This window comes from Pelophylax lessonae (assembly GCF_965119305.1).
Source record: "Pelophylax lessonae genome assembly, chromosome: 7".
NCBI classification, from domain to species: domain Eukaryota; kingdom Metazoa; phylum Chordata; class Amphibia; order Anura; family Ranidae; genus Pelophylax; species Pelophylax lessonae.
In genome coordinates, this window is record NC_138774.1 from 66,810,044 (window position 1) to 66,827,052 (window position 17,009).

Genomic DNA, 17,009 nt, shown 5'->3' on the forward strand with positions numbered 1-17,009 from the left:
TGTGATTCGACTTTCCATTAAAATGGTCCTGAACAAGAAAAAAAGAGCATTTTTCTTAGAATTTTTAGTAGCACAGGCATAGGGCTTCTCTCCACCTGGGCGTTTTTGTTGCAGGCATTTATCGGCATTTTTGGAGGCAGGCATGACTTTTTTTGGATTTAGTGTCTGGGGGGTCTAAAAAGTTTATCTGTGAAGTTTCAGCTCTGTAGCATGTCCAGAACCAGAAAAAAAAGATAATTTTTCTTATAATTTTTAGTAGCACAGGCATATGGCTTCTCTCCACCTGGGTGTTTTTCTTGCAGGTATTTATCAGGCATTTTTGGAGGCAGGCATGATTTTTTTTTTGGATTTAGTGTCTGGGGGGGTCTAAAAAGTGTACCTGTGAAGTTTCAGCTCTGTAGCATGTACAGAACCAGAAAAAAAGATAATTTTTCTTATAATTTTTAGTAGCACAGGTATATGGCTTCAATCCAAAAAACAATAAGGTGTGACCACCCTCCTCCTGCACTTGGTATCCAAACCCCTCGACCACACTCCTCACGGGACTCACAACTGGCTTCTCAGATGGCTTAGGTCTTGCTGCCCATATCGGACTGGGGTAGTCCACCGGTACTGAAAGCAAAGAAACAAAAAAGGGCGCACCGACCTAGCGCATTATCCTCAATAGAAGGCTTTATTAAAGTAACATTAAAAAATGGCTACTCACAGACGTAGATAAAGTAAATCATATCAAGCTCAATTGCTCAAACGTCCGGGTGTAGTCCATACAATCGTTCATAACTGATGAGATGACGGCTGACGCATTTCGAGGCCCAGCCTCTTCCTCAGAGCCACTGTGTCATGGCTATCTCCTTGGTTTAAGTAGTGATGTACTGATCCAGTCCCTACCCCCAGGTGGGAGTGTCTCTTCCCCCGGGGGAGTGGCTAGAGCACTACAGTTCTCCCTCTCATGACCTCATTATTAGTGGTACACAGTGACATAAATCGATCATGCAGAAACAAAACAATGCTAAAAATATGTATACGTGTGCCCTTTTTTGTTTCTTTGCTTTCAATATGGCTTCTCTCCACCTGGGCGTTTTTCTTGCAGGCATTTATCGGGCATTTTTTGGAAGCAGGCATGACTTTTTTTTATTTAGTGTCTGGGGGGGGGGGGGGTCTAGAAAGTGTACCTGTGAAGTTTCAGCTCTGTAGCATGTCCAGAACCAGAAAAAAAGATATTTTTTCTCATAATTTTTAGTAGCACAGGCATATGGCTTCTCTCCACCTGGGCATTTTTGTTGCAGGCATTTATAAGGCATTTTTAGAGGCAGGCATTACTTTTTTTGGATTTAGTGTCTGGGGGGTCTAAAAAGTGTACCTGTGAAGTTTCAGCTCTGTAGCATGTCCAGAACCAGAAAAAAAAGATATTTTTTCTTATAATTTTTAGTAGCACAGGCATATGGCTTCTCTCCACCTGGGCGTTTTTCTTGCAGGCATTTATCGTGCATTTTTGGAGGCAGGCATGACTTTTTTTGGATTTAGTGTCTGGGGGGTCTAAAAAGTGTACCTGTGAAGTTTCAGCTCTGTAGCATGTACAGAACCAGAAAAAAAGATCATTTTTCTTATAATTTTTAGTAGCACAGGCATATGGCTTCTCTCCACCTGGGCGTTTTTCTTGCAGGCATTTATCGGGCATTTTTTGGAAGCAGGCATGACTGTTTTTGGATTTAGTGTCTGGGGGGGTCTAGAAAGTGTACCTGTGAAGTTTCAGCTCTGTAGCATGTCCAGAACCAGAAAAAAAGATAATTTTTCTTATAACTTTTAGTAGCACAGGCATATGGCTTCTCTCCACCTGGGCATTTTTGTTGCAGGCATTTATAAGGCATTTGTGGAGGCAGGCATTACTTTTTTTGGATTTAGTGTCTGGGGGGTCTAAAAAGTGTACCTGTGAAGTTTCAGCTCTGTAGCATTTCCAGAACCAGAGAAAAAAGATTATTTATCTTATAATTTTTAGTAGTACAGGCATATGGCTTCTCTCCACCTGGGTGTTTTTCGGGCATTTTTGGAGGCAGACATGACTTTTTTTGGAAAAAGTCTAGAAAGTGTACCTGTGAAGTTTCAGCTCTGTAGCATGACACTAAATCCAAAGACATCTCATTTTTTTTTTAAATAATTTTTTCAATAATTGGCTCTCTATCAAAAACGACAATTTTTAAGAACTTTTTTGTGTGATTGAGCATGACCCAGAACCATCATATTCTGATTGGCCAAATACAAAGTCGTACAAAGTCGTCTATCATACAAGTCACGCTGAATACGTGCAAGGTCGCGCTGAAGTCGCGCTAACAAGTCGCCCCTTATGAGGCGACTTAGAGGTCGCGGCAGTGTGAACCGGCTCTTATGCCAAAATGGAAGCTATCAGCCAAGATAAAATTTTTAAATAAAAGAAACTATGGCAACCTTTGGTGACACATTACCTACCTCCTTTTGACAAATCTTTGTTGCTGCCTTATTAGTCCTTCTCTGATGACAGTTTTACCTTTTGAATTGAATTACTGAAATCAACTTTTTGATGATATTCTAATTTTATTAAATTCATCTACTGTATACATACTGAACAAAATTATAAACACAACACTTGTTTTTACCCCCATTTTTCATGGGCTGAACTCAAAGATGTAAGGCTTTTTCTATGTACACAAAAGGCCAGTTTTTTGGTATTTTTCTGTTCTCAACAGCACAGAGAGTGAGGGAAATCTCTCTAACAGAGCCACAGATCATTTTACAATGCAGATGGGTTTTGAACCCTACCCCACGCTGTCCAAAACTATAAAAAAAAAGTTTTTGGCTTGACATACAATTCAAGTAGTGCAAAACGTGGTACTGTGCCAATGCTACAAGGGGAGAGGAGTCTGATAACGGAAATTGTCCAGTTATGGATTCTGCTAGTCTTCTCTGGGAAGGTACTGTAGGTGTTTGATGTGATGCCAAGTTCCTGTGAGAATTCAGGTGGACATTTTAGCAAGGAAGCCTTTAAATAGGGGATCCTAATTATTTATCCTATATCATTTGGATATGCTTTGAGGGAGTGGCAGGTTAGGAAAATGATATCTGCTTGCTAGGGACAGTGCTTAGTGTAGACAAAGAGATAGCTCAGGGACACCCTCTGGTGTTGGAAGAGAAGAATTATTATTTATATAAATGTAAAAGTTTACCTGATTCATCTTGATGAGGAAGCAGTCTATGTAATCCCGGGGGTTTAAGGGGTCCAAGGTTTCCTGATTGATCTTCACCCTCTCAGACACAAAGTCTAATAGCTTTTGCAGCATTGTGTTAATCCTTTGGTGGGGTCCAGGAACATAGTCCATTATCTCAGGAATCATGTCATGCAGCTGGAAAATTGACAAAATAATCCAATTTTTATATCTGATCAGGGTGATGCCACAATATCAGGGCTTTTTTATGTTTTACATAAAAAGATCATTGTAAGAATCTGCTTCCCTCTATGTTAGCTGCTATTATCACAGTGTCAACTAAATTGATGTATTAACACTTCTTGTCTTGGCAAAGGGCTTTGAAAACCCCAGAAGGAGATATCAAAGAGAGAGATAAAGAACTTAGTTACATAGCCTTATACACACAGGGGCCGGGCTGCTACTGCTGCTGTATGTTCTCCCTAAGCAAAGATTATTATGCAAGTATTCCTATGTTCCAATAGTTTGAATAACTTAACTACAGCTATCTACAACTTATTGAGTGTATTTCTGAATCCTATTGACTGATGAGTTTCTGTCTAATAGTTTCTATCTCACATGCACAGTGCCAGATAGCTAGGTCTGTGATACCGTATGTGTGCAGTGGTCACTTTCCAGTATATTAGTAGGTGAACCAGTGGCGGCCGATGTACTTAGGGCGCAGGGGAGCCGCCCCCCATCCATGCTCCCGACCCCCTAATCTGCATGCAGGGGCACCGGACGCATGGAGTTCAATGGGGATTTTTTTTTTGGCATCACCTGATTAGAGCCAGAGGCTCTAATAGGGCGATGCAAAGGGTGGACCCAGGGTGCAGAGCAGTGCGTTCCGAGCCCACCCATTGTGTAACAATAGCGAATAAAAATTTGCTATTGTCACACCGATCCTCCTCCTGGCCAATCAGGAAGCGCGTCCGATACCGCTGAAGACATTTGGTGGTCCCCATCTTCCATCTGAGAGGCCCACATTCATGTCATTATTTATTTTCCAAATTTCCCTATCCTTTACACCACGGCTCTGGTTCTGAGAAAGCTTGGTCCGATCTGCAACATCTCCTTGGTTTAGGTGGATCCACACCAACTTTGGGGAACATTTGGAAGGGGTGCCTCTTTGGCAGGCTGGCTGGATCAACTGGATAAACATGTGCCAAAAGTAGACTGTCTGTTATATGGAAGGAACATCACTATAATGGTTCCTGAAGAAGCCATTTCTTTTTCAATTTCGAAACGCGTTGAACTATATAGGATGTTGTTTCATCATGACATCTACAGTCTGTACATTTTCATGACAGTCAGTTTGATGTTTTTACCAAAGATTTAATAAAAGTTTTTAATTTTATTTTCATGTGTGCTCATTCAAGCCAACCCATACCCTTTAAAGTCCGACAACATCAGACCCACTGTGGCCATTTGGTCCTTATCTACATTTACATGGTGAGGCCTGTTTCTTTTTCTATTGTTTCCATACCTATACAGATGTGGGTATTGGGGTTGTCTTCTATGTTACTTGCAGTTTTCCTAATTCCAATTTATCAATACATTAATAGGGATTACAAGCCTGTGTTAATTTGTGTCTTCTTTTTTTTACCAGCCTGGAGTTTAGTTTTTTAAAGCTATCTATGGTCAAAATATAAAATCATACAATAACTAACACTGTATTTAAATTATTTTCAGCCCGCATCCATTAATCTGAAGAATCTTGAAGTTTATAAACTTTCTTTGTGAAGATCACCCACATTTATTTCATTGAATTTTATTATACATATTCACTATGGCCTGTGGATAGGCACTGCTGTGTTACACATTTCACAGAGCCTGCCTTCTGAACTACAGAGGAACTGAGAGGAGGAGTTTCAGGAGGCGGAGTCAGTACAGGAATCACTGCTTGCAGGCAGCAATGTACCATGGGATATTGTCAGGAAAAAGCTCACCTGCTGGTGGCACTGTAGCTCCCAGATCCATAAGCTGCAGTTCCAGTGTCCACCAGCGGGTGTCTCTCAGTAGTCAGAAGCGAATATCTTATGCAATCAGTCATCACCTGATGCTGGTTGCAGGAAGTATATTTAAACCCTGTGTATGCTTCTTCTCACTGCCTTGGTATTGTCTCCATGTGCGCCTGACCTGCATGCCTGTGTCCCTGTATCCTGATCCTGGACTCTGATCCTGACCCTGACCCTGCAGCCTGATTCCTTCCTTCCTGTTTGCTTACTCCGTCTCCTGCAACCCTCTCTCTGTTCTGTCTTGCTCCCAGCTCCCTCTGCTTGATCTCCCGTGTATGACCCGGCTCTGTTACTATTACTATTCATTTATCCTGTTTTGTATATATTTGGTTTGAGCAGTTGTTTCCTGTGTGTCACTATTGTTTGGGTATCTGATTGGATTTACACAGTTATAGTTTTCTGGAGGTGCGTTTACATTTGTGTTATTCACTTATTTTTAAATAAATTATATTCTTTACACCTTAATTATGTCTAATGTTCTCTGTGTCAGTCCACACATTTCTGGTCACACCTGTTGCTGACAGAATACCAAGGCCAGTCCTGACCAGAAGTGGCTGCACAGAGAAGCCATCTTAGCTCTGTTGTTTGTGGCAAGATGCATCTTGAGGAGGTAATTTACTTTTCTTTGCTGGTGACAGAGGAAAAGGAATACTGCTGCCAGATATTAAAGGAGTGGGCCAGGGACCAGCTGTTAGAATGCATTCGTCTTGCTCATTCCCTAGTTGATCAGGGCAGGATGCTGTTTGATGATGTTCAGCCATTGATTCAAGTTTGTGCAGAGTTGGCTTTGTCCAGTATTCCTAAAGAAAGTGATGACTTTTCTCCCCCCTTTAGTATGGCTCAGGTAGAATCACTGGTATGGTTATTGGAGGATGACTCCTCTTATTTCTTTGAGCACTATTCAGCATGTTCCCAACAGGTGCTAGTAGATTGTATTAATGCAGTGCAGTCTCTTGTCAGACAGGCAGAGTGTAAACTGAATCTTGTTCAACCGTTATTACAAGCATGGTCAGATATATTGCACTCAGCTTCAGTCAGTTTGCAACAACCCCTTCCTACTGCTAGACACCTGCCTGCTCAAACATCTCTCTCTCCATCACCCACAGCAACCACAGTTGCAGCCCAGTTTACCCTTCTACCAACCATATGTCAGTACCCTGTTCCCACTTGCTGCACCTACCCTGCCTTTAACTCCTTGAAGCTTACCTCTTCTCCACTGTCTGCACCAATCCTTCAGAAATCCTCCTTAGTTACTGCTCCCTCTTTTTCAAAACCCCCCAGCTTTTCTTTGCTACCAGCTGCTCCCCCTACTCACAGCCCTGTGTTCACATGCAGAACCTCAGTGGCAAAACCCAAAAAGAAACAAAAGTTTTTCCCAACTTGCAAAATCTTGCCACTATCCAATTGTGCATCCACACCAGCGGATCTGCTCCAGCCTGCATCCATGCCTGCTTCCACGCCAGCGGATCTACCCCAGCCTGCTTCCACGCCAGCCGATCTGCTTCAGCTTGCTTCCACACTAGCCGATCTGCCTGCATCCACGCCAGCGGATCTGCTCCATCCTGCATCCACGCCAGCGGATCTGCCTGCTTCCACGCCAGCGGATCTGCCTGCTTCCACGCCAGCCAATCTGCTCCAGCCTGCATCCACGCCAGCCGATCTGCTCCAGCCTGCATCCACGCCAGCCGATCTGCTCCAGCCTGCATCCACACCAGCCGATCTGCCTGCATCCACGCCAGCCGATCTGCTCCAGCTTGCTTCCACGCCAGCCGATCTGCTCCAGCCTGCTTCCACGCCAGCCGATCTGCTCCAGCCTGCTTCCACGCCAGCCGATCTGCTCCAGCTTGCTTCCATGCCAGCTGATCTGCTCCAGCTTGCTTCCACGCCAGCCGATCTGCTCCAGCCTACTTCCACGCCAGCCGAACTGCTCCAGCCTGAAGTTCTGGTCCCTTTTGTCCAGCCTGAAGTTCTGGTCCCTTTTGTCCAGCCTGAAGTTCTGGTCCCTTTTGCCCAGCCTGAAGTTCTGGTCCCTTTTGCCCAGCCTGAAGTTCCAGTCCCTTTTGCCCAGCCTGAAGTTCCGGTCCCTTTTGCCCAGCCTGAAGTTCCGGTCCCTTTTGCCCAGCTTGAAGTTCCGGTCCCTTTTGCCCAGCTTGAAGTTCCGGTCCCTTTTGCCCAGCTTGAAGTTCCGGTCCCTTTTGCCCAGCTTGAAGTTCCGGTCCCTGCTGCCCAGCTTGAAGTTCCGGTCCCTGCTGCCCAGCTTAAAGTTCCGGTCCCTGCTGCCCAGCTTGAAGTTCCGGTCCCTGCTGCCCAGCATGAAGTTATGGTCCCTGCTGCCCAGCATGAAGTTATGGTCCCTGCTGCCCAGCTTGAAGTTCCGGTCCCTGCTGCCCAGCTTGAAGTTCCGGTCCCTGCTGCCCAGCTTGAAGTTCCGGTCCCTGCTGCCCAGCTTGAAGTTCTGGTCCCTGCTGCCCAGCTTGAAGTTCTGGTCCCTGCTGCCCAGCTTGAAGTTCCGGTCCCTGTTGCCCAGCTTGAAGTTCCGGTCCCTGTTGCCCAGCTTGAAGTTCCGGTCCCTGTTGCCCAGCTTGAAGTTCCGGTCCCTGTTGCCCAGCTTGAAGTTTCGGTCCCTGTTGCCCAGCTTGAAGTTTCGGTCCCTGTTGCCCAGCCAAAGGGGCAGGTGCCCAATGCCCAGCCTGTCTCTGGACATCCTGTCCCTAACAACCTGCCTGCCTCTGATGGTCTGCTGCTCGATGACACGTCTACCCCTAGGGATCTGCTGTCTGACAACCTGCCTTCTTCTGCCTCTGATCCGGTGACAGATGTCCAGCCTGATGATCCCATGCTTGATGTCCAGCATGCGTCTGATGATCCTTTTACCATTGACCAGCCTGATCTTACTTCTCTTCTACTTACCACCCAGCCGGGTTCTACTGACTCAATACCAGCTGCTCGGTTGGACTGTCATGCAAAAACAAAGTGTTCACCTGCTAATGGGTTTGAAAGCTCTGAGTCCTCGCATGCTTTATATGGGTTACCTGCTTGGCCTGAAATTCGTTTGTCGGTTGCCTCGGTTGAGTCCCTCTGGCAGAGTGTTGTTCCTATGGCTCCAAAGCCTGGTGGTCCGGACATGCCCATGGTAACTAGTAGCTGCATTTGCCTTCATGGCCCTGGTCATGGTAAGCTCCTGGGGAATGGAGGGGTACTATCTGTGCCTCTCCATGATCCGGATGCGCTTGCCCCAGCTTTGGGTGCACTAGGGGACCCGGGTCAGGTAACCAGTGCCTCAGAGATACCTAGGTGGCTTTTGAAGTGCAGAGTAAGTCCTGGAAACCAGGCAAGCTACTTGGTTATGGCGAGACACTTCTGTGTCAGAGTTCTGGTATTGTCACATGACCCCATGGCTAAGTCTGCAGGCAACTCGTGGGACCCCAGCAATGGGGTACCTGCTGTTCTGAGGGACTTGAAGTATCAAATTCTGTACATGTCAGAGGATCTGGCCAGCAGGACACCCAGCCAGTTGCTTGACCTCAGCGGTGGGATACCCAGTCAGTCACCTGACCCAGGCGGTGGGACACTTTGCCTATTGTTGGATCTTGGCAATGGGGCATCTCGCTTGGAACCCGGCACTTCTTCAGCCTACAAGGAACTTTTGCTCTGGATTTGTGCAGCAAATGACTGTCTTTTATGGACTGGTTTAGCTAGGGTTTTTTGGAGCGTCCTGAGGCCGCTCCTTAGAGGGGGGGTACTGTCAGGAAAAAGCTCACCTGCTGGTGGCACTGTAGCTCCCAGATCCATAAGCTGCAGTTCCAGTGTCCACCAGCGGGTGTCTCTCAGTAGTCAGAAGCGAATATCTTATGCAATCAGTCATCACCTGATGCTGGTTGCAGGAAGTATATTTAAACCCTGTGTATGCTTCTTCTCACTGCCTTGGTATTGTCTCCATGTGCGCCTGACCTGCATGCCTGTGTCCCTGTATCCTGATCCTGGACTCTGATCCTGACCCTGACCCTGCAGCCTGATTCCTTCCTTCCTGTTTGCTTACTCTGTCTCCTGCAACCCTCTCTCTGTTCTGTCTTGCTCCCAGCTCCCTCTGCTTGATCTCCCGTGTATGACCCGGCTCTGTTACTATTACTATTCATTTATCCTGTTTTGTATATATTTGGTTTGAGCAGTTGTTTCCTGTGTGTCACTATTGTTTGGGTATCTGATTGGATTTACACAGTTATAGTTTTCTGGAGGTGCGTTTACATTTGTGTTATTCACTTATTTTTAAATAAATTATATTCTTTACACCTTAATTATGTCTAATGTTCTCTGTGTCAGTCCACACATTTCTGGTCACACCTGTTGCTGACAGATATGTAGACCTTATAAATAGAGGGGAAGCTGGAAAGTATGCAGGAAATCCAGGACGTGGTGGAAAGAGATGGCCAGCAGACAGGCAGAATTTACAACATAAAAGGAGATGTTCCAAGTAAGCTTATATTGGGTTATCAAAAATAAATATTGTTTTTATTGATATGCTGATGTTATAAAATTGAAGTGTATGCTGTGGATACTGATCTCCTTTAACCACTTGCCGACTGCCGCACGACTATTTACGTCGGCAGTCAGCCCCTCACAGGCAGAGCGACGTAGGGCTACGTCGCTAGCCTGTAAGGGTTTTGGGAGCGACCTCGCTCCCACTCTCGCTCGGTCACGGACCCCCCCCGCACGTGTGCCCGGTGGACCCGATGTCCGCCGGGCACTCGCGATTGTCCGTGACAGCGGGAGAAAGGCAGGCGGCTAGTGTAAATAAAGCCGCCTTTCAGTTCTCCCTGTGTATGAATGGTTATCAAACGGTTCTACTATGTAGGACCGTTGATCACTGTTCCTACACTGCAAGCCACAGCCAATCACAGTTAGAAACACACCCTTAGGACACACTTAACCCCTCCCTCTCCAATACAGTTAACTCCTTCACTGCCAGTGTCATTTTTACAGTAACAGTGCATATGTATAGCACTGATTACTGTAGTAATGTCACTGGTAAGTAACCCCAAAAGTGTCAAAAATGTCAGTCAAGGGTCCGATCTGTCCGCCCCAATGTCGGAGTCCCACAAAGAAAATCGCAGATCGCCGCCATTATGCGTTAAAAAAAAAACAACAAAAATCTTTCCCTTTGTTAGTAAACGCAATAACTTTTGCGCAAACCAATCAAAATATGCTTATTGCGATTTTTTTTACCAAACATAGGTAGCAGAAAACAAATTGGCCAAAAATGTAAAAAAAATTTTGATTTTTACATTTTTTGGGGGGAATTTCATATAAAAAATGTGAAAAATAGAATTTTTTCAAAATTTACGCTCTTTTTTAGTTTATAGCGCAAAAAGTAAAAATCGCACAGGTGATCAAATACCACCAAAATAGAGCTCTGTTTGTGGGAAAAAAGGACGTCAATTTTGTTTGGGTACAGCGTCACACGTCCGCGCAATTGTCAGTTAAAGTCGCACAGTGCCGAATCGCAAAAAGTGGCCCCGACAGTAAAATCCTCCGGTGGTAAAGTGGTTAACAACAGTATTAGCAACTTTTGCACAGTAAACCTATTCGAAGGAGCAGATGCCTGGAATTTTAGAGGCAAAGTTACAAGCTGGTGCTTTCTGGGTATTCTACTTTTAATTAATTGATACTTGTTGAAAACATTTTTTTACCTCCTATTTCCTCCATAAGGTAAAGACATTATGAAGTCAAGGACAGCATTTCTGCTATAGAGTCCTAATCCTCTGCCAAACAAAATCTTTAGTTACCTGTCCCCAGGTGGATCCCATGAGCTTGAATGTTTCATTGAACATATTGAGAAGTCTCAGAAACCTCATATCTTCATACTCAAACCTGCTTCCAAATACTACAGAGCAGATGACATTGGACACAGACTGGACCAGACGATTGGTGGGATTTATCGGTGATTCTAAAAGGGAAGATTTAGTGACAGTTTAGTGACATTAAACGTTGGTGTGGGGGTTTAAAGTGGTTGTAAATATCGACATGAAATATGAACAAAGCATATCCCTCTATAGTGTGTACTTGTCTCTATTCAGAGCACTGTCATTTGTGTCTGCTGCCTCATTCCTCTGCTATCTTCATGGAAATAAAAATAGATGGCGCTCAAGGTAACTTTCTCATGAAGGAGCAGTAAAAACATAAATTATATAATGTCTATATATATATATATATATATATATATATATATAGACTATTGTATATAGTCCATAAGTCAATGGGTAGGTGACTCGGTGAGTCCATGAAGAGAAATAAATGGGCTTTAGATGGATGTAAACGATTACATGCAGCAAGGGCAGGCTCTTCACAGGAGCGAAGTGAACTCTGTAGATCAAGGTGACCAAGAAGGACAAGAAGAGCGCCTCTAAGTGCAGTAATTTTAATAATGGATAAAAGCACAATAGTACACTCACATGAGGTAATGGATAAAAAGCTTGTCTGTCAGTGTGGTGTATATTAGTTCCATGATGCGGTGTGTCTGAGGATCCAACGCTGGAGCTGGGATGGTGGTTGGCAGTGAAGAGAGTGCCTGCACTCAAGGTCTTCCGGGTCGCCTGATCCTGACCAGCTTGGACCTCAGCGTAACAACGCATGACGTCACCAGCGGGCAAGGGGGAACTCTAGACCCAGAAAACCAAGAGTGCAGGCACTCTCTTCACTGCCAACCACCATCCCAGCTCCAGTGTTGGATCCTCAGACACACCACATCACGGAACTACTATACACTGCACTGACAAGCTTGTTATCCATTATCTCATGTCAGTGTACTATTGTGCTTTTATCCATTATTAAAATTACTGCGCTTAGAGGCGCTCTTCTTGTCCTTTTTTGTCACCTTCTGCTATCTTCATGAGTCACTTCTGACAAATTTTCCTGACACCAAGGGAAAAATGGTGACTGGGAGGGATCTCCAGCTGATTGAAAGCCTCAGCTCTGTTTGAGTGTGCTGTGTGAAGGGGGTGTGTCCCTTCCCTCCAATCAGCTATCAGAGCTCTCTTCACTGAGTTCTGCAGTGTGTAATTTCAGCTCTCCACCCCTTGCTTTCTGAACTCTCATTCTTGACTTTGAATGGATATAGAAACGAGAAGACTACAGATAAATAGGTACAACTTATGTAGGAAAATTTGTTTCATCTCTGTGTATCAACTGAGGCCAGTCACTTTATTGGGTATATGTGAGGGTTTACAACCACTTTAAATGCAAAATGCATAGTAAAATTGAGTAATTACTAATATATTGTACATAGTTATATTAGTATTATTTGCCATACCACTTTACATTTTTAATGTCATCACTTCCAAATGGTTATTTGACTAGAGCCTTTAACGAACAGAGTCATACAAGGACGCTCTTTGGCAGATACTCACCCATGGTGAATCTTGTACTGTCTTCTGGTAATAGTTTTTCTAAATATGTTTACATTGCACCCAAACTTTGGCTCTAATTGTTGGGCATTTATGAGTTTTTTTTCTGTTGGAAATGGATTCATTGATGCACACATCTGTGAATATTTAGATTTTTAAATCAGTAATGTATATATATTTATAGCAAATGTGCTTCTTATAAACCGTGCAATCTATCTTCGGTGATATTGCATTATAGATTGGTGGAATACATCTGCGATGCGGGATATTTTAAATTTACACCATGGTTTTTAAATATGTCATAAATATGTGTTCTTTATAAGTAAACTACATTTTTTTTGTGAATAGGGTCTGCAGATTTCCTTTTTCTTTTGATAACTTTAGTGTTAAATTATGGAATATGGTTGTTGAGCTTCTACTTCAAATTCTTTGTTTAGTTTGGATATCTTTCTATACACCATTGGGACTCCATTTTTTTGAAGTTTAAGTCCTAGAGACAACATTTGTTCGGGATTTTCTTTTAACAAAACCCTACAGAGTGATGACAAACATACTGAAAAATCCATTATATTGTCAAAAGTATTGGGACACCTGCCTTTTTACACTCACATGAACTTTAATGACATCCCAGTCTTAGTATGTAGGGTTTAATATTGACTTGGCCCATCCTTTGCAGCTATAACAGCTTCAACTCTTCTGGGAAAGCTGTCTACAAGGTTTAGGAGTGTGTCTATGGAAATGTTTTTCATTTTTTTTTTTTTAACAGAAATGTTTTTATTAGTTTCAAAAGCAAGTTACAAACAAAGGTACAGTGCTGTGTTCGCAATGGACAAAAGTAAAGATGAGCAAAATAAAAACGAGGTACAACATAGGAATACATTAACCGTTGATTGTCTATGGAAATGTTTGACCATTTTTCCAGAAGCGCGTTTGTGAGATCAAGCAATGATGTTGGAGGAGAAGGCCTGGCTTGCAGTCTCCACTCTAATTCATCCGGTGGTGTTCTATTGGATTAAAGTCAGGACTATGTGCAGGCCAGTCAAGTTCCTTCACCCCAATCCATGTCTTTATGGACCTTGCTTTGTGCACTGGTCCAAATCATTTGGTGGAAAGGGGATTATGGTGTGGGGTTGTATTTCCAGGGGATGAGCTTGGCCCCTCAGTTCCAGTGAAGGGAACTCTTAAGGCATCAGCATACCAAAACATTTTGGACAATTTCATATTTCCAACTTTGCGCGAACAGTTTGGGGATGGCCCTTACTGTTCTAACATGATTGCGCACCAGTGCAAAAAAGCAAGGTCCGTAAAAGACATGGATGAGCCATTTTGGGGTGGAGGAACTTGACTGGCCTGAACAGAGTCCTGACCTCAACCTGATAGAACACCAGAGTGGAGTCTGCGAGTCAGGCCTTCTCATTCACACCAGTATATGACCTCACAAATGTACTTATGGAAGAATGGTCAAAAATTCCAACACTCCTAAACCTTGTGGACAGGCTTCCCAGAAGAATTGAATATTCTATAGCTGTAAAGGGTGGGCCAACTCAATATTGAACCCTACGGACTAAGACTGAGATGCCATTAAAGTTCATGTGTGTGTAAAGGCAGGTGTCCCAATACTTTTGACAATATAGTGTAGATTGAGTCCCCGTTCACACTAAGGCGACCTGTGAGGGAAGCTGCGGACCCGTTCTAATAGGAGCGACACAAGTCGCTACGACTTAGAAAAAGGGTCCGGAGCTTCTTTGGGGCGACCTGGAGGCGACCGCCATAGAGTTCAATGTTATGAAGTCCGTGGCGGCCGCTCCGAGGTCGCGGCGCGCTGGTCGCACCGCGACCTCGGAGGTCGTGGTGCGAAGTAGCGTCGCTTGTATGTGAACGGGGCCTGAGGGTTTAGGTATACTTTAAATGATATATGATTTATTCGTTTGCCAATAAAAAAACAATATTTTGTTCTTTGTATAAGTACAGTGATTGGATAAAGGTGGATTATTTGTTCTCGGACTTTAAATTTCACTTGTAGCTTGTATTGGATCCAAGAAATACCTTCTTATTCTGTCATGGGAGTCAAATATTTACTGAGCATTTTTTATGGTCTGAAGAACTCACAAGGTATGTTTACAGAGGCCAATCCCTTATGTATTATAGTAGATAATGTTTATGCCAAGATATTATTCTTATAGTGTAACCAGCTAGGTATTGTGTTCTGTCATACATCCCTGATTTTAAAAGTAATCTTTTATGAAGAGACACCTTACAGGGACATACTAAAACATTTAATGTGAAAATGGCTTAATGTAGCTTAATGTGTAATAAAGTGCCTAAACCATAACCAATTGCCCTGAAACTTTGCACAGACTAAGTTTTTAACTTTCCTAATATATCGTAGAAGTTTCATATAGTTTGGTCTTCCAGGAGGCAAACAAGGGACATTAAGCTTGTTTTTTGGGGAGCTTAATGTGGCTTAACGTACAAAAAAGAGCTTAGATGTTAACCAATTTCCCCCAAACTTGGCACAATAGAAGACTCTATTGATGCTAAGATAGTCTGAAAATTTTAGCTCATTTGGTAAATCACACCAAAAGTTATTCACATTAAGCTATTTTTTTACAATACTAAAACGTTTAATGTCCACGGCTTAATGTAAAAAGAGCTTAATGTACCAAAATGTGCCTAAACCTCAACCAATTGTCCTGAAACTTTGCACAGCCCAAGTTCTGCACTTCCCAAAGCTATCCTGAAGGTTTCATCGATTTTGGGCTCCCACACGGAAAACTGGGGACATTAAGCTCTTTTTTTGGGGCGCTTAATGTGGCTTAACGTACAAAAAAGAGCCTATATGTGAACCAATTTCCCTCAAACTTGGAACAATAGAAGAGTCTGTCTATTCCAACATATTCTGAAAATTTCAGATCATTTGGTAAATCACACCAAAAGTTATTCACATTAAGCTCTCTTTTGCAATCATAAAAACGCATAGCTTAATGTGAAAAGAGCTTAACGTACCAAAATGTGCCTAAACCTCAACCAATTGTCTTGAAACTTTGCACAGCCCAAGTTCTGCACTTCCCAAAGCTATCCTGGAGGTTTCATCGATTTTGGTCTCCCACGTAGAAAACTGGGGACATTAAGCTCTTTTTTTGAGGCGCTTAATGTGGCTTAACGTACAAAAAAGAGCTTAGATGTGAACCAATTTCCCCCAAACTTGGCACAATAGAAGAGCCTATCAATTCCAACATATTCTGAAAATTTCAGATCATTTGGTAAATCACACCAAAAGTTATTCACATTAAGCTCTCTTTTGCAATCATAAAAACGCATAGCTTAATGTTAAAAGAGCTTAACGTACCAAAATGTGCCTAAACCTCAACTAATTGTCTTGAAACTTTGCACAGCCCAAGTTCTGCACTTCCCAAAGCTATCCTGGAGGTTTCATCGATTTTGGTCTCCCACGTGGAAAACTGGGGACATTAAGCTCTTTTTTTGGGGCGTTTAATGTGGCTTAACGTACAAAAAAGAGCCTATATGTGAACCAATTTCCCTCAAACTTGGCACAATAGAAGAGTCTATCAATTCCAACATATTCTGAAAATTTCAGATCATTTGGTAAATCACACCAAAAGTTATTCACATTAAGCTCTCTTTTGCAATCATAAAAACGCATAGCTTAATGTGAAAAGAGCTTAACGTACCAAAATGTGCCTAAACCTCAACCAATTGTCTTGAAACTTTGCACAGCCCAAGTTCTGCACTTACCAAAGCTATCCTGGAGGTTTCATCGATTTTGGGCTCCCACATGGAAAACTGGGGACATTAAGCTCTTTTTTTGGGGCGCTTAATGTGGCTTAACGTACAAAAAAGAGCCTATATGTGAACCAATTTCCCCCAAACTTGGCACAATAGAAGAGTCTATCAATTCCAACATATTCTGAAAATTTCAGATCATTTGGTAAATCACACCAAAAGTTATTCACATTAAGCTCTTTTTAGCAATCATAAAAACGCATAGCTTAATGTGAAAAGAGCTTAACGTACCAAAATGTGCCTAAACCTCAACCAATTGTCTTGAAACTTTGCACAGCCCAAGTTCTGCACTTCCCAAAGCTATCCTGGAGGTTTCATCGATTTTGGTCTTCCACGTGGAAAACTGGGGACATTAAGCTCTTTTTTTGGGGCGCTTAATGTGGCTTAACGTACAAAAAAGAGCCTATATGTGAACCAATTTCCCCCAAACTTGGCACAATAGAAGAGCCTATCAATTCCAACATATTCTGAAAATTTCAGATCATTTGGTAAATCACACCAAAAGTTATTCACATTAAGCTCTCTTTTGCAATCATAAAAACGCATAGCTTAATGTGAAAAGAGCTTAACGT

General features: G+C 43.1%; 1 protein-coding gene across 1 annotated transcript in view; it reads right to left on the reverse strand.

Annotated features, from left to right (window-relative positions):
• Window positions 1–17,009, reverse strand: part of LOC309559466 (cytochrome P450 2G1-like) — a 76,506-nt gene that overhangs the window by 18,572 nt on the left and 40,925 nt on the right. Inside the window, exons 4-5 of the mRNA XM_082262738.1 lie at window positions 11,017–11,177; window positions 3,198–3,374 (exon numbers count right to left, since the gene is read on the reverse strand). Coding sequence (XP_082118864.1) covers window positions 3,198–3,374; window positions 11,017–11,177 — 338 coding nt within the window. The remainder of the gene's footprint in view (window positions 1–3,197; window positions 3,375–11,016; window positions 11,178–17,009) is intronic.